Source organism: Nipponia nippon, unplaced genomic scaffold, assembly GCF_047370975.1.
Source record: "Nipponia nippon isolate SJK-2023a ecotype South Korea unplaced genomic scaffold, ASM4737097v1 scaffold_1, whole genome shotgun sequence".
NCBI classification, from domain to species: domain Eukaryota; kingdom Metazoa; phylum Chordata; class Aves; order Pelecaniformes; family Threskiornithidae; genus Nipponia; species Nipponia nippon.
The window spans coordinates 58,078,018-58,102,589 of record NW_028262290.1 but is presented as its reverse complement, the minus strand read 5'-3'; the positions used below and the strand labels follow the sequence as shown (position 1 = coordinate 58,102,589).

The 24,572-nt window shown below is 41.2% G+C and overlaps 1 protein-coding gene and 1 long non-coding RNA gene across 5 annotated transcripts in view; one reads left to right on the top strand and one right to left on the bottom strand.

The window, feature by feature from the left end:
- Window positions 1–3,463: 3,463 nt before the first annotated feature.
- Window positions 3,464–7,979, bottom strand: LOC148057392 (uncharacterized). Its single transcript, XR_015704696.1, has 3 exons — window positions 7,407–7,979; window positions 7,153–7,274; window positions 3,464–6,859 (listed from the first exon to the last, which is right to left on the bottom strand). It is a non-coding gene; the product is annotated as an uncharacterized LOC148057392 (long non-coding RNA).
- A 1,137-nt stretch (window positions 7,980–9,116) lies between these two features.
- PTPN2 (protein tyrosine phosphatase non-receptor type 2) overlaps window positions 9,117–24,572 on the top strand; it is a 33,127-nt gene continuing 17,671 nt past the window's right edge. For 2 of the 4 annotated variants that reach the window (XM_087757209.1, XM_087757195.1), the window contains exons 1-5: window positions 9,129–9,341; window positions 12,687–12,777; window positions 20,492–20,592; window positions 21,217–21,315; window positions 22,490–22,627. In XM_087757209.1, the coding sequence (XP_087613335.1) occupies window positions 9,273–9,341; window positions 12,687–12,777; window positions 20,492–20,592; window positions 21,217–21,315; window positions 22,490–22,627 (498 nt within the window). In that variant the 5' untranslated portion in view covers window positions 9,129–9,272. Of the gene's footprint in view, window positions 9,342–12,686; window positions 12,778–20,491; window positions 20,593–21,216; window positions 21,316–22,489; window positions 22,628–24,572 lie in introns of all 4 variants that reach the window. The other 2 variants (XM_087757202.1, XM_087757187.1) reach the window with 1 other exon arrangement.

Genomic DNA, 24,572 nt, shown 5'->3' with positions numbered 1-24,572 from the left:
CAAGGAGAAATTTCCAACAGGAATTGCTGTGAGGACAGATTACCCAAGGGACCAATCATTAGATGCAGCAAAGAATTTACGTAATTTTAAATTGCTGTAGCGTAAACTGTACGGTCATAGTTTATGTTAACCTATTTTCAATTAAATTATTTCTAAACTTCACTGTTGCAAGACAAGAATCAGGTCTGCATATTGTTAAGTCTCTGTTCTACAGACTTGGTACTAATGAGCGCGGTTAGTTGGCCTTACAGGAACAAGGGCTGTTTGTGCTCTGACAGATATTTAAACTGAAAACTTGAGACATGTCAAAACAAACACGGTCCAAAGCCAAGAGAGCGTCCACCGTACGAACACGCTAAAAAGAGCACTTGAGTACGTTAAGGCATGCTCGCATCATGCCTTGGGATTAATGGCACTTTGAACGTTCCCACACAGCTCTATTGTGGAGGCTTATTAGCGACTGCTGAACAGTGAATACTCTTTTCAGCAAAGGTCGGGTAAGTGACACTAATTACCAGCAATTGCTTCCTGCCCAAGGTAACTCACATGCCATGTTGTGGAGAAAACAACATATGCCTAACAGACATAATTTCTACTGACACAACTTATTCAACGTTTCACAAAAATTATCTGCTTTTGAACAAGCTGAAATATAATTATTTCGGATTTGTGCATCAGATTTGGTGTGTGGCTGATGTACTGTCCCCAAGTACTAGGCACAGCTTCTGAGCCTAACAAATGTCCTTGAGACGTCTGAAATACAAAGAGGATACACAGCACATTGCAGCACTCTGTGGGAGGACAGCAGGAACAGACGATATTTATATACACAAGTATTGTGCACAGAGAATAAACACATGCATGAAATGCTGAACAGAAACGTTCTGTGCGCAGAGTTTACTTGTCCACTGTCTCTTCAATTACACAGATTAGTCAAACGAAAATATTATTTCCATTTTCCCCCAATAATGCTGTATTCTAATGTTGAAAGAGGTAAACTTCGAAGAGTTAACCATGCAGTTATCTGCATGATTATTAAAAGTATCATCTGCCCTACTTTTTATAGAAATATTTTTAAATGATTGAGAAAAATATAGTTCGGCACTTGGTACTTCTAGCTAATTTAATTTCCATCGCATCTGGTAACACGTGGTAGATTTAAATGTATACATATATGCAACTCGCATTATAAAACGATTTTATATAATGCTGTGCATGTAAGTTTCCAGTTAGAGTAATCAGGGGGGTATAGCATAGATTTCATTAATCTAATTCATTATTGAACCTATTAATGAACCATTCCTCTGTGTGAACAAAGCACTCCCAACTACTTCCTCTCTCAGGAAAGCGAGAGGTAAAAGAAAGAGAAGGGAAAGTTTTCATGTCACCCTGAAAGGCATATATATTTATGTTTTAAAAACATAAGCATTGCATTATTTCATTGGAACCTCCTTTCCAAAGATATTCAGGATTTATTCCACTTGCTGTGACAGAACCGTGTAAATTCTGTATTGATATTGCCCACCGTTCATGCATATTTGACAGCAGATTGAGCTGTAATGGCTAATGCAGTTACCTCCTTCAGCTGGCTGCCTCATCCTACTTTCCAAGGTCGCTGAAACTCGGGAAATTAAGTGAGAATTATCCTTACCACTTTTTATGGGACCAAGAAATACTGGCATCACAGGATTTGTGACGTTCCCCAAAGAAAACCCCTAGAACCAAGAGCGTATGTGTGGCTGGGTTTCACAAACAATTCATCCCACTTCTCGTTTCACCACTGCTGCTGTCACATCTATTCCTTATATGGTATTCACAGGCCAAAATATATTCTCAATCATTTTCAAGTGAATAGAGCTTCCAAAATTAGCGTAAGAGAATGGGAGCTAGAAGCTAGCTGAGATGCTAAAGTGACCTGGAGGATATTTCTTGACAAATATAATCTTAATAACTTACTTTGTTTCTTTATCTCTTTGTAGCATTGCTCCATTACTGCAAATCTGTGTTAGTAAGTACATTACTTTATACTTAAATCTTGAGAAGAATCTGAGTGATCTAACACACAATTGAGACATTTCTGATATAAAAGGCCGGCAAAGTAAAGAAAATGGTGTACTAGGACACCTCAAGTGTTTTCTTTGTGAAAAATTGCTTCCAGTGTATTTAGAGGGTACTACTGTCTGCCACGAACAAAGCTGCAGTGGTCTGTGTGAGAAGTGGTACCACGAGGTTTTTCAAAAGAAAAGAGTATCTTTTGATGACTAGTTGTATCTCTCCGCATGCAGTGAGAGAGCGGGAAAGAGAGGTCTGAAATTCAAAAGATCCAGAGAATATCATACACTCATTTTGATACTGGACACGTTCTGTACAAGGGCGCTTTTCTCCCCGGGTTGTTAATTCCAGTAAGTGGTAGTGTCATGACTTGAGCTGCTGGAACCGTTCCACTGGCTAAAATAAGATGTTAAAGACCTTGACAGCATTCCAATTGGAAAACTTGTGTTATGGATCCTTCTTTCAGTACATTATACTCAGTTTTTCTTTTCTTTGAGAAAACAAATTGGTTTAGCATTTACAGCAATTCATATGCCATAAGGGTATGAATTAGAGGTTTTAAATGTCCGGACCAAAGAAAACATAGCATACCTTCAGAAACTGTAATATACTTGTTATGCAAACCAGATTTTTTTAAGAATCCTTACTTTGGTAGATTAGTTTCAAAGCCATTTTTATAAGAGGCATTATCAAAGAAAAAAAAGGAAAGATAAATTTTCCACGCACTAGTGATGTGTTTTTGTTAGGAAATCATACTGCCTGAAAAATTAACAATTTCTTCATGGCTCTTTGCCACCTACAGGCAAAATCTATTTTCCTCCTTGCGTTCTGATTTACTTTGCGGGTAAAAAGAGAGGAGCATTGATTATCGCAATCCTGCCTTGCCAAGTAATGTAGCTATGCAAATTCTTATCTAGTATTCCATGGTCCTTACAAGATTCAATGCCTTTAGACACGGACGCAAGCATGAACACCTTGCCCTATACAACATGCCAAAGGACATCTCAGCAGACAAAACTAGCCACACATTCATGGAACCCTGCCATCCAAACAGTGACTCAGAGAATGTGGCTCCGACAGGGCTGCCGATTATCTCAATAGGACGAGCTTATACGGGAAATTGCATGAAATCAGATATATTAATGTCAACTTAAAAACAGACAAAGATATCACAAATTTTGCCCAGGTCTACCTCTGCTAGCACAGGAAAGACAGAAGTAATTACTGTAATAAATGTTGAAGGCTCACCACCACAAGGTAGATTTAAGTTTCTATGAAGTTGGTAACAATAAGATTTTTTAAATCATTATTACAGCTAGTAGTAAAAGAAAATCCTTTCCTGTTGGCACTTCAGGTTGTCTATTGCAGAAACCTAAATTACAAAACAGATTACAATCCTAAATCACATTGCCAAAAAGACTTTTATTACTTTATTTCAAACTATTGGGAAACAGAAAAAGGCAAACACAATTTGGAGACTTTAACACCCATGAAAATAGGCATAATTGCTTGGTTCAGATGCTGGGAAACCCAAAGTAAAACTGGAACATAAAATTGAGAACACAAATTTATAACAGAAACATTTACCGATATTCCTCAGTACAAAGTCTTCTTCTGCCAAAACAGTATTTTCTTACAAGAACTTCTCCTAGCAAATAACAGTGGTACGAGTCGTCCATTGCAACCTTTTCAGCTGTAATTCAGAGAATGCCCTTAATTTTGTAATTTGGAAGATAAGCTTGGATGTAGATCAAAATACATATAATCAAGCAGGGAAGCCACTAAAATACAGAATCTGTGCTACAGAAGTGTTACATGATCATGATAACGTGATTTCAAAATTATGATGAGAGAATGTGAATTAAAGACTCACCAGGCAACATAAAGCTGCTTCCAGAACTGCAGTTTAGATACCTCTTTAACCATTACACAGTAATGTAAAGTGATGCTTTGAAATAATAACTGTGAGATTAGAAATGGTCTAAGCATAAACAGCTCTATTCAGTCCGTGAAGAAAACAATTTTAAAATGTAATCAACCAGTGATCTTCAAATAAATGCAACTCTCAATAAACTTTCGATGTGAAAACTTTGTAACAGCTATAGCCAGTTTCTGTCTCTGCAGTTTCTAGTAACAAAATTACCTTCTAACCAGGAATGTGGAATGCCATCAAGCCACTCTGGACACTCACTGAATTAGACTTTCTCACTTGCAAACTGTGATTTTAATAAATGTCACTGTAGCTAGGGGTGAAAAGGAGAGAGGCAAGGTATACAAACCATCCCCAGCAAGCGAGATCCTCTCTACAAGCAATAAAAACAATAACTTGGAGTCATCTTTCTCTTGGCAACTGGCTCTTCTCCTCTTCCTGTAGCCGTACCCCACACCCCCTGCATTGACTCATAGGCATTAGGTTTTGCGGCTGAGTGCACACCCCAGCTTAGGTTGCTGGAAGGGTTGCTTCACAAAGCCACAGCAGAGCCTGAAGTCGTTCTACCCATCACACGTCCTGGCGGGCTGCCTTTTCTGCCAGCTAGTGTCCAGTCACTCGTGACAGCACTTCTGCCAGTCGCCGGTTTTCCACAATCACTTCAGCTTCACCGCAGGAGTCCAGTGCCATACAGACTGGCACAGATCTCCAGACTATGAAACAGACTTCCTAAATAGACTTTAATCTTTCCTTTCTCCCTTGGCCATGAATTTCTTCTACCCAGAACTCCAAACTACAGTTCGGGCAATCATTTAGTCTGGGCACAGCTGTGTTGTCCTTCTCTTCAAAGCATAATTCCAGCTCCCATAATTCCATCACTTTTACTACATAGCCATTTTTTAACAGATGTTGGACACTAGAACCCCACTGTTGTGGACCTATGACTGATGTGACAGACTTCCTTAGCTGAATGCAAACCCGTTGGGGCCCCTTGTGCTTCTGCTACTGTTGCTGCTACAAGGATTTGCATTTTGCTACATACATTTTGAAGTTGGTTTTTTTTTTTTTTCTTTTGTTGTATGCCAAAATACAGTTTTGGGCAGGGGGAGGAAATCAATAATCTAGCTGCGGACAGGTATTTGCACTGGCACCCGCTTTCAGTAATAGGAATTTTAATGTTCACTTGAACAAGGAATACAGTCCCCAGAAGTCTGAAATGGGAAGACTCCACTGTAAACGCACAGAACAAATGAAACCTGTTTCATCCTGACCATTGGACCTTTTTATTCAGCTTCTCCTGCTCCCTGCCAGATGCCAGAAGAGTGGCTAGCCCTTCTGGGTTTCCAGCCCTATCCAGTTCGTGGGGGAAGGGAAGATCCTTTTCTCCTTTAGGCCTTGGGCTATAAGACTTAAATCAGGAAAGATATGTTCTCATCTGCTCACACCGTGGCAAGCTTAAGCACATTACAGCTTTCTTCCGTAACGGCTAAGATTGATATGGACTGTATTTGTGAATAAAACCACCTCAGGGAAGAATTTGTTCTTCCTCTACCAATATCCAAAATGGTTCTCAGAAAAACAGCACAAACCAGATCATTTCCAATAAATGATACTTAAGTAATTCCATTGAATGACCCAAAAAAACCATACACATGGAGGAACAAGCACTTAGTCCATTCCGGACTGGTACTAAAGCTAATTGTTCGGTCAAGGTCACTGGACAAACACCATTCAAAGTTAACTTGATTGGTCTTTTTCGTTCAGATGAGCAAGGGCACCAAAACCAATTTTGAGGTCAGAACTGCTGTGGATACCAACTACCCTGGGGCGCCTGTTTTGTCAGCACCGCAAGAGCCTTCTCAAATTATCAGACATGTTAATAAGAAAACATTGCAGTAACTACTTGTTTGTATTTATACTAGGATCGAAAACACTAACAATATACCACACATTCCAGCAACTCCATTATCCTGCTTTGCATATGTCTCACTCTGTCTCAAGGGTTTAAGAGTTTCTGTAGTCGTTCATCTGGGTTTTAGTTTTAGTTTTCTGTTTTTTTTTCATCCGTATTAACACAGCCAATACAGAACTGGAATATACTATTGGCAATAGAATAAATAAAGTTTTCTAATGAGCGTACTTGGTTTATGTTGTGTATACAGTTCTCCTCTGTAGACCATTATAACTGTAGTCTTGGGCCTATCCTGGGCTCAATTCCCAAAAACCAGAGAACTGGTACAACATTTTCAGCATATTTGCAGTGAAAAATAACAACCAAAAGCAAACAATGGCAATTTCTCCAGAAACCCCGAGTTTACCAGTTATTGCTCTTCTAAGCCAGCTGTAAATCCCAATTAATAAACACTTCTTTTAGTTTTCCATGAGCTGTCTCCAGGCACTGGTTTGCGTTACGGATCCTAAACATAGCTGCTACCATAAAACTCCCTCTCCTAAGAACACAATTACATTGCTTTCTCGGGATGAACTACATCCCCAAATATCACAAGCAGTGACAAGCACAAGCTTCTCATATGCGTGACAGCTGCTAATTAGAAGAGCAGAATACACGTTCCTGTGTTTCTATATCACTATATAACTACCACTTCTGCATCCTTCTCAAAACACACCAGTGTCTCAATGGCCTGCTCAGCTGAGACACACGGGGCACTCCTTAGCTGATAGAGCTGTCCTGGGACTCAAGCACAGTGTCCTTCCACACTCCACGGGCAGCAACCTCCAAGTCTTCCCTGGCCTTTGCTCCAGAATAAAGAGAGAGTAACGTGTCGTCGGGCAGCATCACTCTCTGTTCTCTGGACGGACAGGACGGCGACTGGGCCTCCTTTAGCTGTGCTCCGTGTCGGATGGCTTCATGGGCACCTACAGGTAGGTCCAGCGAGGGGTAAAAAAGACCGTGATAACAAATGCTACAAATACAGCTTGGTCAGCAAGTTCATAGCCATAGAAAAGCCATAGAAAAGCCTACTGAAGACTAAAATCAGTGAGGAAGTTGTATATTTTAATTTCTTTATTAAAATTTGTTATTTTGCAGACAGCTTCTATGTATCTACTTCCCAGCCTGTGCAAGACCAGTTTTCTGAGGTTAAGAACACTTTTTGTTCATTGAAACATGAATTCAAAGAAACCCGTTTTAAATTAAAAAGAATCATTACCTTGAGGATGGGCACTTAGGTTCTTCTCTGCACTCCTAAATCAGGAAGATAATTCACACGTTGTCTTAATTTACCTATTTCACAACTGGTCACGTGTAGCGCATTGATTAACTAGAGAACACCTGCAGAACAACAGACATAGACTGTCCCTCAGTCTTGCAGGCAGAAAAATCCAGAAAAGCCACTCCCCACATAGCTTTCAAATTTTGAACGCACCGTTCAAGAAAATCTTATGCAACATTTCCTTGAGTTACCTGGAGAAACATGCTATGAACTTAGTGATGCATAGTGTCCCATCAGCTGTGCTTCAGAGGGGCATCACGCAAACCCCCAGTGTTCAAGATACCGCCTTCCATTATAGGACCTGAGGGAGCACATCAGCCGGTGGATCTGGAGTGCCGTACTGCACTGCAGCCTGCAGACAGGAAGGAAATGCAACAGCCGATGACACGTGCTTGGACGTCAGAACCAGAATTCTGTTCCAAAAAAATTTGCCTTACCTGTGTAACCACACATCCATCTCTTGTGTCATGCTGAGTGACCCTTGTCCCTGTGTTTTCTAGCTATAAAACACCACAGTGGAGGGGAGCGTGAACTCAGCTCACCCAGGGCTGAGGCCATATTTCTCCAGCACGCGACTTTTGGCCTTTAGGTGTGATGTGGGCAACACTCGTGCCAGACATCATCCCTGGCTGCCCATGCTACTCCGGCCTTCACACTGTGCTGCGTTAACAGCGGCCGGCATGCTACCTCATCCGCAGCGCACCGACGTAATTGCATCAGAACGCTAACGGTGCGAGCGCCTCGCTCCGCTGACCCTTCCTCCTCACGACACGCATCTGAAATTGTTCTTAGAAATCACCTGAGGCCCAGCCCCGCGCCACAGCAGGGAAGGCGCGCAGGGAAGCGCAGCGGCGGCGCGGCCACGCGCAGGACTGCACAACTGCTTATCACGGGGGCTGTAGAGGCCACGCTCAGCCCCCGCACGCGTGTAGAAGCCCGGTGACCGGGCGCTCTGAGGGGGCCCGGCGCTGAGGGGGCTCAGTGGGATCCCGCCACCGCACCACAGGCGACGGGCGCCGTGGCCAGGGGCGGGAGAGAGGGGCGGGGCTAAGCGCCGAGGCGGTGGGAGGGGGCGGGGCTAACCACCGGGGCGACGACAGAAGGGGTGGGGCTAACCGCCGAGGCGGTGGGAGGGGGCGGGGCCAACGCGGGGAGGGCGGGCGGGAGCCCGGCACTTTAATCCCGTCCCCTTCGCGGTGCCGGTGAACACCACGCGTTTTTAAATGGCCGTGCGTTACATCAGCAGTCCGTGCCGAGGCGTGAGGCGCAGCGCGCCTGGCGGGAGGGCTACGGGCGCCTCCCCGTCAGGCCGAGCCGCAGGGCAGCTTTGCCTGCAGCTTGGGCAACGCAGCCCTTGCCAAACTCCGCGTGACCTTGAGTTTCGCTGAGCGTTTGCGGAGCCGTTTCCTCAGGGGCTTTCTCTTCGCCGCTGCCTTCCGCCTCTCGACGTTTCTCCTTTTCGAGGCCGCGAGCCCTGCCGTGATTTGTTTGCCTGGCGCGTTCGTGTTTTCCTACTTCTGCTTTTTTAAAACAAGCAGCTGAAGGCCCGGGGGCGCGGGCTGCGCGCCGGCCGTCACGGCGCCGAGGCGGGCCGGGGGCTCGCTGCCGGCTGGAAGCGCCCTCGCTCGCTGCGGTCTTGCCCGCGTTTTGTCCCGTCGGGGACACCGGGACAGCAAACGGCTGCTGGCTGCTTGGCGGCCGAAGTCGCCTCTCCATCGGCGGAGGCGCCGCGGCCCGGCCGAGGCCCCCAACCCCCGCGCCCCCGGCCCACCTGAGGGCGGCCCCGCCCCGCCTTCCTCCCCCCTCGCCCCGCCTTCCTCCCCCCTCCCCCGCCCCGTGACGTCACCCCAGGTGCTTCTCTCCTCCCCGAGGGCGTGGCCTCGGCGGCCCCGGTGGGCGGAGGCGCGGGGGGCGCATGCGCCTGGCACGGGCGGCAGCGGGACCCGTGGCGAGTGTATGTGCGCGCGCGGCGGCGGTGGCGGGGCGGAGCGCGCTCGCCGCTCCGTGTGGTGGGCAGCGCGCGCGGGGCCGGGAGCCTGCCGGCCGCCACCCCCGCCATGTCCGCCATGATCGAGCAGGAGTTCCAGGAGATCGATGCCACGAGCGACTGGCAGGCGCGCTATCTGGTGAGGGAAGGGGGTCGCTCCGGCTCTGCCCCGGCAGGAGGGAGGACGGGGAGAGGGCCGCCGGCCGGCAGCGCGCGTCGCCGGTACGCGCCGCCTCAGCGGGGAGCGGAAGTCGCTGGGCCGCGGCTCGGCTTGGCTTTCAGGTGCAGGCAGCGAAAACTGCGGGTAGGCGCCGCGCATGCTCCCGGCCGGCGGCCTCCGCCGCCGCGCTCGGGGACTGGGGACGGGGACGAAGCGGCGCGGGGGGGGGGGGCGGTGCGGGAGCGGGGTGGTGCGCAGGCGCCGTGCCGCTGCGCCTGCGCGGGCTCGGCGGCGGCCGGGGCCCCTCCACCGGGTGCTGGCGGGGGGGGGGGGGGTGTGCTTCACCGAGCGGCCCGATGGGAGCCGGGCGAGGGTGTTTTCCCCGCGGTTTCCAGGTAGAGGGGAAAGTTACACGCGATCGTATCGATCCGTCCGAGGCTCGCCGTCCCCCCTGGCGCCGCCGCGCAGCGGCTCCTCGGGCGCCCGCCTCAGCGCCTGTCAGCGCTGCCTTCACCTGCCCGGCGTCCGCGGGCGGCCCGCGCCGTTCTCCCTCAGAAAAGGCGCCAGTTGCCCTTCCTCTCTGGAAACAGCGGGGTTGCTAGCTTGCAACAGTAGTCTCTGGGTCAGTTCCATCAAACAGGCTTTATGCACGAAGTTACAGTGCCAGAGCAGTTACTCGAGCCAGTACGTGTTTCACAGTGCTCTTTCGCAAATGAAGAAAAACAACCCAAACCGAAAGTTCTCTTTAACGAGCTCTAAGTTGTGCTTTTTCTTCCCTAAATTAGCAGCGTATTTGATTTACATGTGTTTCAAATACATTATCTCTAGACGTGTACTCTGGAACTCAAACGTGGTTTGACTTTAACAGGGAATAGCAGCAATAAACTGTGCTAAGTTAATGACATAAAAGTCTAAGGGAAGAATTTTGCAACCAGTATTTTTCGTGAAGTAGAAAAGCATACACACACGTTACATCTGGTATATCCAGGCTGAACAAGTTAGCTTTCCCAAGTCATTTTAATATTATTTAGTTGCACTTGGAGAAGTAAACTGCAGAGAAAATTGTATGTTAATCTCTGCTAAACTTTGTGTATGGATTTTCTACTTTTACTACAGCTATGCTGTAAAATATTTTTTTAATAAAGTTTTTGAATTTTACACTTTGGAATTTTATGTTTCCCTGATTTTGTAGATTTTGCAAACTCAGGATTTTTTTCAGGATACTTAATGCATTTGTTGAATGATAAAACCAGAGAATACACATCTGCTTAAAAACATAAACAGAAAATAGTCAATGATATTTTTAAATAGCACAAACTTGTAGAAAATACTTTAATTCCTGACTACTTGTTTTCGCACTGGGTTTTTGTTTAGGAAGGTATTTTCCTATGATAGTGTTGTATAAGAAACCTACATACTTGCCCTGAGAAGGGTAAGTTTCTTTGAAGAAAAAAAAGTTGGGTATTAGGGTTTTTTTATTTTTCTTGCTGAGACCAGTTTTGTGTATTTGCCCTTCAGTTCCATGAATTTGCCAAGACTTGTGGTAAAATTCTATGAAGTTTGGAATATTTATGCTGACTCCTGGAGCTCCTATGCAATCTGAATTAATGACTGAATAAATAATACTGGTTTTCACTTTTTATTTTTTCCAGTGCAAGTTTTTCTTGTGTAGTATGCCTTACGCTACATCTGGCATCTGATTCGTTTCTCCAGTTTGTGATGGCTGAATTGTATGTGGGAAAACTGATTTTAGAACTAGTCATTAAAGTTTGTTAGGTTTAATTCTTTTCAGCAAGCCCCCCTGCGCCCCATCACCGTACTAGTGTTTCTAGCTGGTGTAATGTTTCTTGACCAAATTACAGGTCTGTTTCTGAGCACAGAGGATGCCAGTGCTTTTAAAAACAATATGTGTTGCATCCTGTTATGGAGTAATACAAAATTTACGTTTTATGGGAACTTGGTTGTGAGTGCCTGCCAGATGCATTTATTCAACGTGCATGTGGTTGCTCCAAAGCTTGTAAGCCATGTAAACTAGAGGAGAAGACAAGTTCCAGTGTGCTGTATCAAAATAAAAAAAACCTCATTGTCTAATAGAGCAAGAGATGTTTATACAAATATGTAGAGCATTCGTGCTTGACAGTTGCTGCTGCACATTGTGATTTAGGTTCTTTACAGGCTGGCACTGCACTTGAGTAATGTCACGCACCAGATGGTAAAAAATGGAGCTTCCTTACGTATGTTAGATTTCCACTGAAGTCCTTTTTGCTGTCTTCATTGTCTGGGAATAGATAGATTACTTAAGAAGTTTGAGAAGACAAAGATGATAGTGGAAACAGAGAAGACCAAAGAATGCGTAGTTGTAAAGAGAAGTTTAAACGCTCTTTGGGACATAATGATCACAAGTAGCAGCAGCATCTAAAAACAAAAGGAGAATTCAAAATGAAATATTGTGAGTTCCATATCGTACAGCATGTCTGCTGAGATGGCATCAGTACAGAGATACCGAGGGATAGTTCAGTCCATTGGAGGTTGCTCGTCAATAGCACTTTAGCTGTGTTTTCAGTTACCTCCATAAGGTAAATCTGTATATGTAAGTGAAGTTGTGGAAAAGATACACTCAGAGGCAAAAAATGAATAAAACCGAACATTCAGAATATGTGAACAGTGTGCTCCTTAAAATAGTGCATAAATGAGTATGTTTGAATGTCTTCCAAATGGAGATTATTGAAAGGTTTGTATTAACGCCTGGGGAGAAGCAGGCTGTGATTTCACATTGATATTTGTGAGTCTAGAGTTGTTGCTTCATATTGGATCATATTTAACTACTACAGCTATATGGGTTGAACCATCAAACCACCAAGAATAACCTTGTGGCTGTTAACTAGTTCAGTTACCTTTGTGGGGATTTATGCTGCTGGTTGGTGTAAAGCAACAGTATACTGCTGTTATGTCTGTCTGTCTGAGACTCTTATTACGGTGGGAGATAACATGCAAGTCTGAGGTAAACTGTAAGCATAATAAATATCTGGGGTTTTTTTCCCCGTTGTTCCTACTACATCAGTTGCTTACCAAATTGTCCTCATGTTAGTTTGGTGGGGGTAGCCAAGTATGGGAAGATCTAAATGGCAACAGCTTGGCCAAGAATGACACACACGTTTTCTGAGTGAAAATAACACTAGGTGTAGTAAAGGTTCTTTTAAAAATGTTAATTATTAATAACCTTGATTAATGAATAAGCTTGAAAGTCTTACAACAGGATGTGTAGAACAGTGACCTTAATCAGTTTACTGGCTATAAGTAAATTGAGTTTTTTGTCTTTTCAAGGAAATTCGACATAAATCTAGTGACTACCCTCATAGAGTTGCAAAATATCCAGAAAACAGAAATCGAAACAGATACAGAGATGTTAGTCCGTGTAAGTATCTTTTCTGTAATTATTGCAGTAAACTTTCTAGACTTTTTACTTACCTGGTTTACTTTTAAATACTCTACATAATAAGTCATGGTCATTGTAGATTATGTATTTTGTTTATTTCTGTAGGCATGTATCCTATGATTAATGTGTTTTTCCTAACACATACACAAATGTGTATACGAGAAGGGAGAAGAGTTTGCAGGTTAAGCTCATTGTGCTGAATGGTGAATGAGAGATAATTGCAAATTATAGTTATTAGTATACAGGGAAATGTTTGAGTTGCAAAGTAATATTTTAAAGATATTTTTCTCATAAGGAAATTTATTTGTTTAATATTGCTTTATCTATCATAAAAAATCAACATCTGAGCACAGAAATTAAGTTAATAAGCCTTGACTAACACAGTTTCCTTTTGGGCTAAGTGATTTGGCACATTTATAAGATTGTGTGGATAAATGCCACTCGATTTCTACTGTTGCTTTAAAAAATACTTGAGATTTTGTTACTTTTGTCTGTTTGGAAGAATGTATGCCTGAAGTTATTCTTTAATTTTCTCAATGGAAGTAGATATGGTATGGAGTGCTTTGTATTTTACTAACTTCCATAAAGTGGTCTTTGGGACGTGATGATCTTACATCTCAGGTGAAGACAAGCGGGTTTTGTTTGTTTGTTTTTTTACCAGCTTCTTTGCTACTAAAATGTTGTGGACCTTTTTCAACAGCATTTACTTTAGAAACTGTAATCCAAAATCATTGTAAAAAGACATGTAAGCAAAAGATACCAATACGTAGTTAGAGGTGGAGAAAGCTATCATAAATAACTTTCAAAAGGACTAGGAAAAAAATTTAGTACAGCCTTAATTTTTCTACAAAATATTGAAGTTGGAACAGGTTAAATGTTTGCGTGTTCTTTAGTATGAAGTTTCTGAGAGCACCAAAGGCCCATAAAAGCCTTCTTGTTACTGGATCTAGAATTTTTGAAGGGCTGCTGGTGTATTGGGGCTTTTTGTTTGAGAGCCTAATCTGAATACCTATTGTAAGATTTGGAGAAGTGCTGAACTCCTTGTTTCCAGTTGAAAGTTGTGGTAACAGCATGTGCATAGCACTTCTCAAAATTACGCAGAAAGGGTCTCGGATTGAGTCATGCTGGTCAGATGCAGCGCCGTGTGCTGCTCGTTAGGCTGCTGCTGGAGTGGTAACTTCCACAGTGTGTTCACACCGAATGGATCCCGTCTGGTTTAATGCTGAATCTCAATACTGCACTCTGATGAAACTGAACTTGAGTTCAGTGCACGGCCTCTTTGCTGCGTCTGCATGGCATTCCCCAGTATGGTCTATTTGAGAAAAGTACAGCTCTGAAGAAGATACCGCCAGTTAGTCAAGGCTTACTAACTTCCGCTGTATGCTCCGCAAAGGGAGATAGGCCTCTGCTGGACCTTTGTTCATCTACGCAGAGGTACTAATGTGTCCCAGGTCTGCTGTCCTGTTACAGCACAGCATTAGCATCTTACCTGTGGTAAAGTAGATCACGTTTTATTCACTTTCTGTTTCATACCTAAATTGGGATGGGGTTTGTAAGAAGAGGAACTTGGATTTGAACCCATGAGACCCAAGTCCTAGTCCTGGGTCCAATATCCCGCACAACTTCTGTGGCAGAAGTTGTATTCATGCATTTTACCATTTCTCCCATCCACAGATTTCATTTCTTAGGCACTACTGCAAAGAGAATGGCAGCTTACCTTCACCGTATTTGTGTTTTTTCTTTCTTTTCAAAAAAAGTGTTTCTAAAATAAATAAATAAAAAGACATTGTGTTATTTAAGTAGCATCTAGTAATGCCTGCAATAGTATCTTAGAGGTGTGACTTGCATTCATCTCCTGTAGTTTTTTGGAGCTCAAAATTTGCCTTAATCATGGCATGTCTTTTACAGTAGTGAAGAGTACCAAACACCTCTGCTCTGATCATGGCACAGCTTGCTGCTGAAATGCTCATTTAGCCAGAAGGAAATCAATTATGTGATTGTATTAATCCCTGGACCCTGTGCAAGAGCAGAGAGAGAAAGTTAGATAAAATCTAGTCTTGAAGTAGTAGTTGGGCTTGGGAAGGGGTTAGAGTCATTACATGCTAGTTGACATGAATTATAACATACTGACTGAACTAAGGTGATGAACTTTATGAAGCGTGTCTCTTTTTTTAGCATTTGTGAAAGAAAGGAGGTTTGAATTGAGCCACCAAGATAGCTTGCAGAACTGGGCACTAGGAGCAAGGCCGTATGAGGAGAACAAAGCAAAACACTGTGTTTGAACTAATTCCTGTTGAATTTTACATCTGTGTGTTTTCAGATATGACTCTCAATTGTTTCTGTAACAATGATGAGGGCTGGGAGGAGAAAGAGAACTGGAAGGGAATATATGATAAATAACATTGCAAGATAGCAGTACGTAAATTTCAAAGCAGCTGGGATAATAGCTGTGCGGTTTGGTTGCTGTGGTGAACACGTCTAATCATGGCGCATGTAGGCAAGGAGCTGGCATTGCAGAAATGCAAGATGACTCAGTCTTACACAATCCTAACATCTTGCTCCTTCACTTTGCAAATTTTACTGCTCTTGACCAGTGTTTAAATGAAAAATGGGTGATAATACTAATATTCTGCGATAGTCAAAGGCCTTCAGAACTAGCAGTTAAACTCTGAAGATCTAGCTATTCAAACATATTGTAAGACATAAGACATAACTTGATGAAAATGGTTTATTTCTCCATAGCAGTGAGAAAATGGTTTGGTAATCTAAATAGCGGCCAAGCCAGTCTAAAATCTGAGGAGGTATGTCTGCAAGGGGAAATGCAAAGATTATTCTGTCTTACAGAAAAGATGTCAATTACAAGTGCAAGAAAAAATGCTTTGGGTTAGTTTGCCCCATTTCCACCATAATATGCAGCACTCGCACGCTGAAACCAATTTGTGTCTGTTACATACATTTCCAGGTAAAAGTTGATTTCTGTGAGCTGGGAAAGGCCAGTCCTCTTTGCCCATTACAGCCGAGTTTCGTGTTGTCTCCAGTTTCATAAATATCTTTGTTAGTGTCTAATTTTCTTGGCTAAAGAGCTATGGTGTGTATAAGTTTGGTTGGATAAAAGCCCTCAAGAGTTACTGCTTAGCCAAAAAAACCCAGCAGTCTAGCAGTTTGGTATTAGTGTAGAATAGGGAGAAGAATATTTTGGCTATGTAGTAGTATTGAAACAGGAAGTTAATATGAAATAGGTTTGGTTTGACAGCCAGTCATTTCCTGACAGATGAAACCATTTCTCAGAAAACATTGTTAAGAGGAAAATAACTTGTGAGGTTATTATTCTTTATTGATAACTTTAATGAAACCTTAAGATTTCTGTTATTACTTTCCTTCTAAATCTTATCCTTAGTTCATATCAGAGGAGTCTAGTGTCTCAGATTGACTGTAAACACCTTTAGACATCTGCTTGCTGTGTTCCCAGATTTAGAGGCAAAAAGGAAATCCCCTCAGCAAAATTGGCAGGACTTTTTTTTTTTTTTTTTTTTTTTTTGCTTTTGGAGGGTAGGTTTACACAATTGTATCTTTAGCCTTCCTTTGTAATGTGTGTAGCCCAGTTTCTTAGGTCATCTGAACATTTTTGAATGGTAGATTGTGTTACTGTTGGAGGGTCTTGAGAGGTAGTGATTCCTCTTGTTTTCTTCCTGTGGCCATTAGTAGACACCGTTTTGGACCGTTCAACCGTAGGTTTACAGTTGTCATAAAGTATATACCAGGGGGAGAGGAACGTGAAGAGTATTGTGCTTTACAGGGAACAGAGTTGGAGCTGATGTGGATGGTTTCACACATAGTGCTGATTAATAACGATTACAAAAATGTTCCCTTTCTGTCCTGTGTTTTGAGTGTACGTGCTGAGAACAAGGAGATGATCTGTCCAAAATAAGCCTTCTGCACTTCTTGTTGTCCGTGTTAGAAGCTGACATTGATGATTTTTATGACGTTATCTAATGATTCTCTAAAACGTCTTGTTACCAGAACCATGGTGTAAATAAACTCGACATGCTGCTTTTGGAGATAGTTCTTTCTTTGGGGTGGGGGAAGAGGGGAGTTTTATAGCACATACTGATCTAAACTTTATTGTATCTTAAGTTGTTTTTTCACGGTCCTGTCTAAAAGTGTAAGGATCCTATGCAGCAGTTATGCATATATTTCAGTATGAATACATTTCAGTTATGAGCTAGGCCACGATTGATATGATGGCATTCGTTGCGTACAACCAGTGACAGGGTAGGGAAAAGTCACTTTGCCTTTCCTTTGCCTTAGGCTACCTCTGAAACTTGAGGCTGTAAGTCTAGTGACAGTGTTGTAATTTGAATAATTTAGCAGCTCAGATAGACTAGATTTAGGTGAGTGAAATGAAGAGGATTTGCTGGTAGGCAGGAAGGGGTCAGACCGGGTCACTGGGATGGCTTATGGCTACATGTTTTATTTATGACTTTCTTTAATCCACTAAGTAGCATTTCACCCTCCCTCGTTAATAGCTCTGTATTTGGGGAGCCAGAGACATCTCTTGGATAAAAGATAATTAAGTTATACAGTGGTTTCACTTCTAGAAACACAGTTGTTTTCAAATGAAAACATGTCATTAAACAGCTGCAAGAACCGTATGATGTAAAATGCCAAACATTTCATATCTTGGTTTTAACTGGATATGTCATCTTCTTTTTAGCAGGGAGTGGGCAAATTGGTGTGTAATGTGAAGTCTTGGCCTTATTTGAGACACGGGGAGTGTTGTCAGTGATATCGGTGGGACAGGGTTTCACTCGAAGTGGGTAATAAGAGTTTGCTTATCTCAGACAGGGTCGTTCTGGGAGTAGTTTTCCTACTGCAGGAGCCAGAATGAGAAGCATTTTTAAGGTTTCCACTTCCTTTTCAGGCTGCATGGTTTGTTGAAATAGGGGAATTAGCACTTCAGAAAATGAGTACTATATTTTTCCCTGTTGTGGGCATGGCAACGTTTAAGATAAATCTTTAAGATAAGATTTAAGATAGGTTTATCATTCATATAAATCTAAAGTACTTTGTAACTGGAAATGATTTACATATGGGAAATATGTTACAGCTAACTCACTGTCAAAAGTTGGCTTGCTTCATTTAATTCAGAAGAGCAAGCCAGGGCTTGAATGAGGTTTCTAGGTCATTGTGTCCTTTAGGAACCTTTTCCCTTGAAAGAAGGGAAATCAATATATTCTAGTGGCTTGCTTTGTCCTGTGGAGTGTATGCCAGTGTATTTGTAGAACAGCCTCTGTTTCAGTTGGGGAGGAGGAGGGAGGCAGGCCGTCTGTCCATAGAATGAGTTGTTAAAGGGACTTTTAAAAAAACTTTCAGAATTTTATTTGGCATGTTTCCAAAGCATTATCTATAAGAAGGAAAAAATAAGCCTGGCAATGTGTTTAAAGATTACAGTAGGAAACCTCATTACGGCCTCGGCAGTTGTCTCCTACTGGCAGCAATACAGCAGCTGCTGCTGGGTGATTAAACTGTTAACAGTGCTTGCTTACGTCATCTTTCCGAGAACACTAGTACCGGTATGTGTGATTTACTATAACAAGATCTTAAGTTTTTCCTGTTGGCAAATGACATGTAATATTTACAAAGGTCTTGGTTTCTCTCCAGTAGAAACATTTCAGATAAAGTGATACATGAAAGGAAAAAGTAACGCTTTCCTATCCAGGCAAAATAATACAAGGAGACATATTTTACTTTTAAACGCACATGTGTCTTAATTTTACTGTGTCTTGGCTTTGATAAAATTATTTTCTTCATAGAGATGTATCATAAATTGTTTTAAGATTCCTGAAAGTCAAGACGGTGTTGCCTTACAGCTGGAATGCTAATGAAAACGGACTAAACCAGTAACTTTCTCATACTTTTGTATTAAAAATACGTTTTGAGCATATTTCTGTTCTCTGCACGTTTGTATGGGACTGCATATAAAAGCTAGCAGCTAAAGGAGGTAGGATGACAACCTCAAATCTCAGTCCTTCAAAAAAAAATAGTAATTTACTGTTGACTTCTGGAATCCAGCAAGATCATCTTTGACAGTTGCCAATAGCAGATAGATGAGGAAGAGTATAAAAGCGGATCAAGACCTAGTAAATGTACTTTTCCCAGGTTTCCAAACATACAGAAAGTATTTATAAAATCATATGAGCGGTCTATAGAACAAGAGTCTAATTTAGTAACTGTTTTTTGATTCCCATCAGCTTTTTGCCTATCTGGGGTCATATTCATGGATTTCTTAGATAAGCCTTGGGTTGTATAGACTGGCTGTGATATAGGGACTTAATCTGAGTTCACCTGTTATAGCTGCACTGAATGTGATACTTGGTAGTTACTCATGTCAAAACTCATGGATTTTGTGCATTTCCCAAGATGTTTATCAAAAGGAGGTTAGCCTTTTGGTGAAAAGTGGGCTGACATTTTAACGGCATCTGTGCCACCAGTCTGCGCCCTGAATGAGTTCTGTGGGTTAGACCAGGTGAACATAAGTTAAAAACTGTCATTGCACTGTAATTCACTCTCAACTCTGTCAGCTTCTTTATGGAATCTCTTCTGTCTCTTCCTGAAATGCATTGAAGTCTCTTAAATTCATTTTAGTTTGCTGTTTTTTTTATTTACTCTTCTCATAAACAGTCTGTGTAGGCAGTTGAGCATCAGGAGTTTTGCAGTCAATTGGATCTTGTTTCCTGGCAGGCAGTTATGTACAAATTTTAAACTAAAAATGCTGTTTATTTAATACAGTTCTAATAAATGGCTGAAGGATTACTTGCTGTGAACAAGTCTGATTACGTAAATGTCTCCTAGAGGGTGATAAATCAGATACTAAAAGGTTCTAGGAACAGCCACAATGACTTTTTATTATGCAGTGTTTTAGTATGACAGTCTGATAATCTTTCTCATATTAAGTTAGAATTTTAAATGGAGTCCTTTGCTTTCCTCTGCCATAAATAGAGAAATCTTCTGTGTGATCGTGAGAGACTGAAACTGTGATTAGATTAGGTACATTTTTGCATGTGCCCCTTCTTCAGTATTTTTAATTTTTATAGTATTAAACAATAAATTACGGGGAAAATTAAATTGATCAAAGCTTGGTTTGAATTATTGCAAGGTTTTGGGGGGTTTGGGTTGGTTGGTTTTTTTTTTTTTTAAGCTGTGTGAGTTTAACTTTATGATTCTACCTCAACCTATGAAACTTCAGTTCACCAAAAATCGTGGAATTCTGAACTTAAAGGAAACCATGCAGCAGAGTGATCTGGTGTGACAGGACATAGTGCTACCTGGTGTGGGTTGTGGTGCTGTTGTATTAAGGAAATGCAACTGTTGAGGGATGGCTGTGAGCATCTTTTGGTATGCGAGGAAGGGTTGTTTTGTTTGGTTGCTTTTTAAAGAAAACTGGGTATTCCAGTTTTCTGAGCAGGTTCTATTAACAGCTGCCTGAAATTACTCTGATGGAATGCTGAGGGGAGAATGAGACAGGCAGTTATCAAAGGTACATGAGAAGTCAGTTTCATGCATATTTGTAGTTTGCCATTTGGTTAGAACTGCAGAATATATTTCTAATTGCTTGTCAGACCTAAACTTGCCTGTTAGAGAGTATTCATCAAGATGGATGCATCATAAATTCTTAATTTTCTTTGAATTTCAGATGATCATAGTCGTGTAAAACTGCAGAACACCGAGAATGACTATATCAATGCCAGCCTAGTGGTCATAGAAGAAGCTCAGAGATACTATATTTTAACACAGGTAAGTAGTACCAATTACTAGGTGGTTATAGGAATTGAGAATCTGAGGGAAGGGCATTTGTACAGTCGTAATTTGTATTTGGATGGTTCCTTGTCTCTGTGAGTTATAAATATCTCATACTAACTGCCTGTTTGACCTAGTCGTGAACACGTTATTTTATATTTTAAGAAAAAGCTAAAGGGAATATTTAAGTATGAAAAGTTTATTGCATATAAAACTTTTGAAATATTTCGTGCTCTTCAGTTCTTTTGGAAATAGGTTGCAACAATATTTTCTCCCCTTATTTCACATCTTGTACCTTCTGAGCATGCCTGCAGTAGCTTTTCTTCTAATGGCACAATAGTATTGATGCGTGAACTGAAACATCCCTTCCCTGAGTTCTTACTGTTTTGTTGTTTTATTTTTGTGTTTTTGTTTTGTTTTTTTTTAAGACTTCTAAGTACTGGAATGATCTGTGCAGTGTGGTTACTTTCTTGCCTGTCATTTCTATCATTCTATTAGTAATTTGTTTAGACTTTTCAGAGGAAGACTTTTTCCTGTTTCATGCAGCAATCCATTAACTGTGTTCAAACACTGCTTTGCCTGTACATTTTCCCACCCATTTTTTTTTTCTTTACTGCACAGGGTCCACTACCTAATACATGTTGTCATTTTTGGCTAATGGTGTGGCAACAACAAACCAAAGCGGTTGTCATGCTGAACAGAATTGTTGAAAAAGAATCGGTAAGTAATATTAGGCCTAAAGTTGTTAAGTAAGCCACATAATTTTAATACAGTTGAACAATGTTTGATTGGTATGTTAAAACAACTAACAGACTTACTCACTGGTGTACAGCATAACATGTATTTAATATAACAGTAAAGTGATGGAGCTAAGACACAAATTCCAGTTTGGTGAAAACAGCATCTAATAAATATACATCCAGAAGGGTGGAAGTAACATCCTGAGAAAGGAGGATGTACAGATGGAAATAAGATGGAGTAGGAGCAGTGTAAGATGCTTTAAAACAAAATGGAATGTGGGACGACACGTTTGAAATACAGTATCTTTAGATTATTTCTTCTAAATCTAACAGGGTAGTATATTTGTTATCTAGTGATCTTAACTGTTTGTAACAATGAAGACAAGCTGCTGCCCAGCAACTGTCAAACTGGTCCAGTTACTTTTGATTCTTTACAGCTGGTGGTATATGTGCAGAATACACGAATCTTTTGTTACGATGTAGTTTTTCTGCTAATGTGCCTAAAACCACTGTGGATTTTAGTTATCCATGCATGTCATTTGAGGTTTGTTTTTTCTTCAGAGTAGATTTGTTAGTGAAAAAGATTTGACTAGTCCATTAAAAAGTCACTTATTTTCTTACGCAAAAATTTTCCTGCAGAAGGTTTGAGTGCAGGGCAAGAGGAATAAAGGACAAGGGACAGTTTTGCATTGCTTTGTTAGTTTATTCTTTCATTTCACTAGAATCTTCCAGTATTCAGCAAGCCTTGGGAAAACTGGATGTGTTACATCGGTTATGTAAATGTGCAGGTGTGCATGTCAGAAATGGAGGGGAGGGAAACGTTGTTGAAATAGCTGAGTACAGATCTCTGCTCACTGTAGAGAACTAGAGGGGGGAGAGGGAGAATGATTAAGGTGTATCTCAAAACATGCTAGCCCTGCGATGAAAGCATAAACAGATAAAGCTGGAATGCATAATAGCAGTTGAAACAGTTGTAGTAACTTGGCTTTAAACATTATGGACTTTGAGAATTCCTCAAATGGGGAGGAGGTGCTTGAGTCTACTGTATTGAATAATGGGGTCTCAGAATCTGCTCTTACAAAGCCCAAGATACTAGGATACTTAACCAGATTTTTCTTTTTTTATTTCTTCCTTTTTTTTTTTTAATAATTCAGGTGAAGTGTGCACAATACTGGCCAACAAAAGAAGAGGAGGTTATGACATTCAGTGAAACAGGTTTCCGTGTGAGGCTAGTATCTGAGGACGTCAAATCCTATTACACAGTACATCTACTGCAATTAGAAAATATCAATGTAAGCTCTTCTCAATCTGTATAGCTCATATTCCTGGGCTTAAGTATATAATGAAAACAATTTAGCATATTGTCACTACAGGTTTGATTGAGCTTTTACACTGAAAATTTTAGTGCACTTCGCTTCTGATAATGTTGAAGATCTATGTGTGGCGTATAAGCAAGTGAGTTAGACCTGAATTAATCTATACATTAAAAATGCTGAAGCTGTTATCTCTTTTATGCTTATATTTTCCATTTGGCAGTACCTTAACATGCTGAATTGTAATTGATGGTAGTGGTGATTCTAAGAGGACCTGTAAGAAATACCCTAAAAGGAGGAACCTAGGAGTTGAAATTTCTGATTTCTTTTGAATATCAGAAATCAGACTCGGTAATTACTGTTTTTTAATGGAACTTCAGTTTTCCATATGATTCAGTCCAGCTATCTAAGTTTTCGTGGGGAGGGCTGGTTACCACCTGTTGATAGGTAACTTTTATCTCCTCTTGCTTACCTCCCCTTTTGCTCCACAGGACCAACCATCCTTTTCTCTTAAAAATTAAGCACTTTGACATTTTAATCAAGTTAAGCTCAAAAAAATTGTTCCTGGCCTGAGCTTGGGTTGGAATTTGCTGCTTCTGTTTCAGAGCTGACGACAGGATTGAAGAGCTTGTCTGTTTGTTCCAGCTATGTCTTGTAAGATATTCTCTCTCCCTATAAACCTTGCCTTATATTAAATGAAAGTGCTAGTATGGCAAGTTTTATTCAAGGTTGTCTTGTCACTGGATTTGGGAAAGGAAAGCTTGAAGATGTTCCTTTGCATGTTGTTTTATACAGTTAAACATCGATATATTTGGTCAAAATTATTTGAATTTATAGTAACTATTAATGGTACTTTGAGATAATATTTGTTAATTTGAAACCCCCCTCACGAGATCAACATGATAGAACTTGGCATGTTGTTCCTTGGTCTATTCAATATAAGAAGAGCTTTATGAAATTCTCTCCTACTGACCTGGAATTATTTCTGTTTAGTTGTTTGCTTATTGACAGCAAAGGCAAAGAAAAGAGCAGTAGTGCTTGCAAGATAGTGCCCGAGAAAGCATAACTTTCCTCTTTGGAAAACTGAGGCAAGTTTTCCTAAGTACCGAAAAGGCTTCTTCGTGGAATTGTCTGGCCGACGTTGGCCCCTAATCTTAAACTTCCTATTTTCAAAGGATGGAATTTTCATGATACCTGTATGTTTGGATGTAACATTAGCTGGAAAGTGCAGAAATCCCTTGAGGAGCAGCACAATATAATATATACTTTTGAATTAGAGCTATTGAGCACTTAAATTTCTGGGTTTGCTTTGGACTGGTAACGCAGGCCCGTCAACTCTGTACAGAGTTTCTTGTATGTCATGGAACTCCGTTTCACAAATACTTAGCAAACTTACTGTATTGAGTTTTTATTTTGATGCCCTAGTGCTCCTATAAGGGTCCACAAATATTAACTCCAAAGAATATTTTTTTATATATAAAACAGCTACAAGAAGTAGAACATACTTGCTTACTCAAACAGAAAAACTACATAGTTTCTAGAATAACACTGCAAATGTTAAGTGCAGCCTTCTATAAGAATTTGATAATTATACCATAAAACTTGTGGGAACTGAGTATTCACAGTAACTTGAAATGTGAGCTTAACTATGTTTATACAAGTTATTCTGGAGGGGACTTTGGTGGAGGCAAAGTAGTAAGATATTTAGCCGCTTGACGCCTGGAATATAAGATGACTCACGAACAAAATATACTCTGAATTCCAAGAATACTTAAACTTCAGTATTTCCTTGAAAACAGAGAGAACTAGGATTGTCTTATAAAGACAACCATTCTGAACTCAAGTAAATTTGTGTTACTGCAACAAATCTCTCTAATACCTAAGCAAAATACATATGCATGAAGAGTAAAGTGCTTGTTTAATG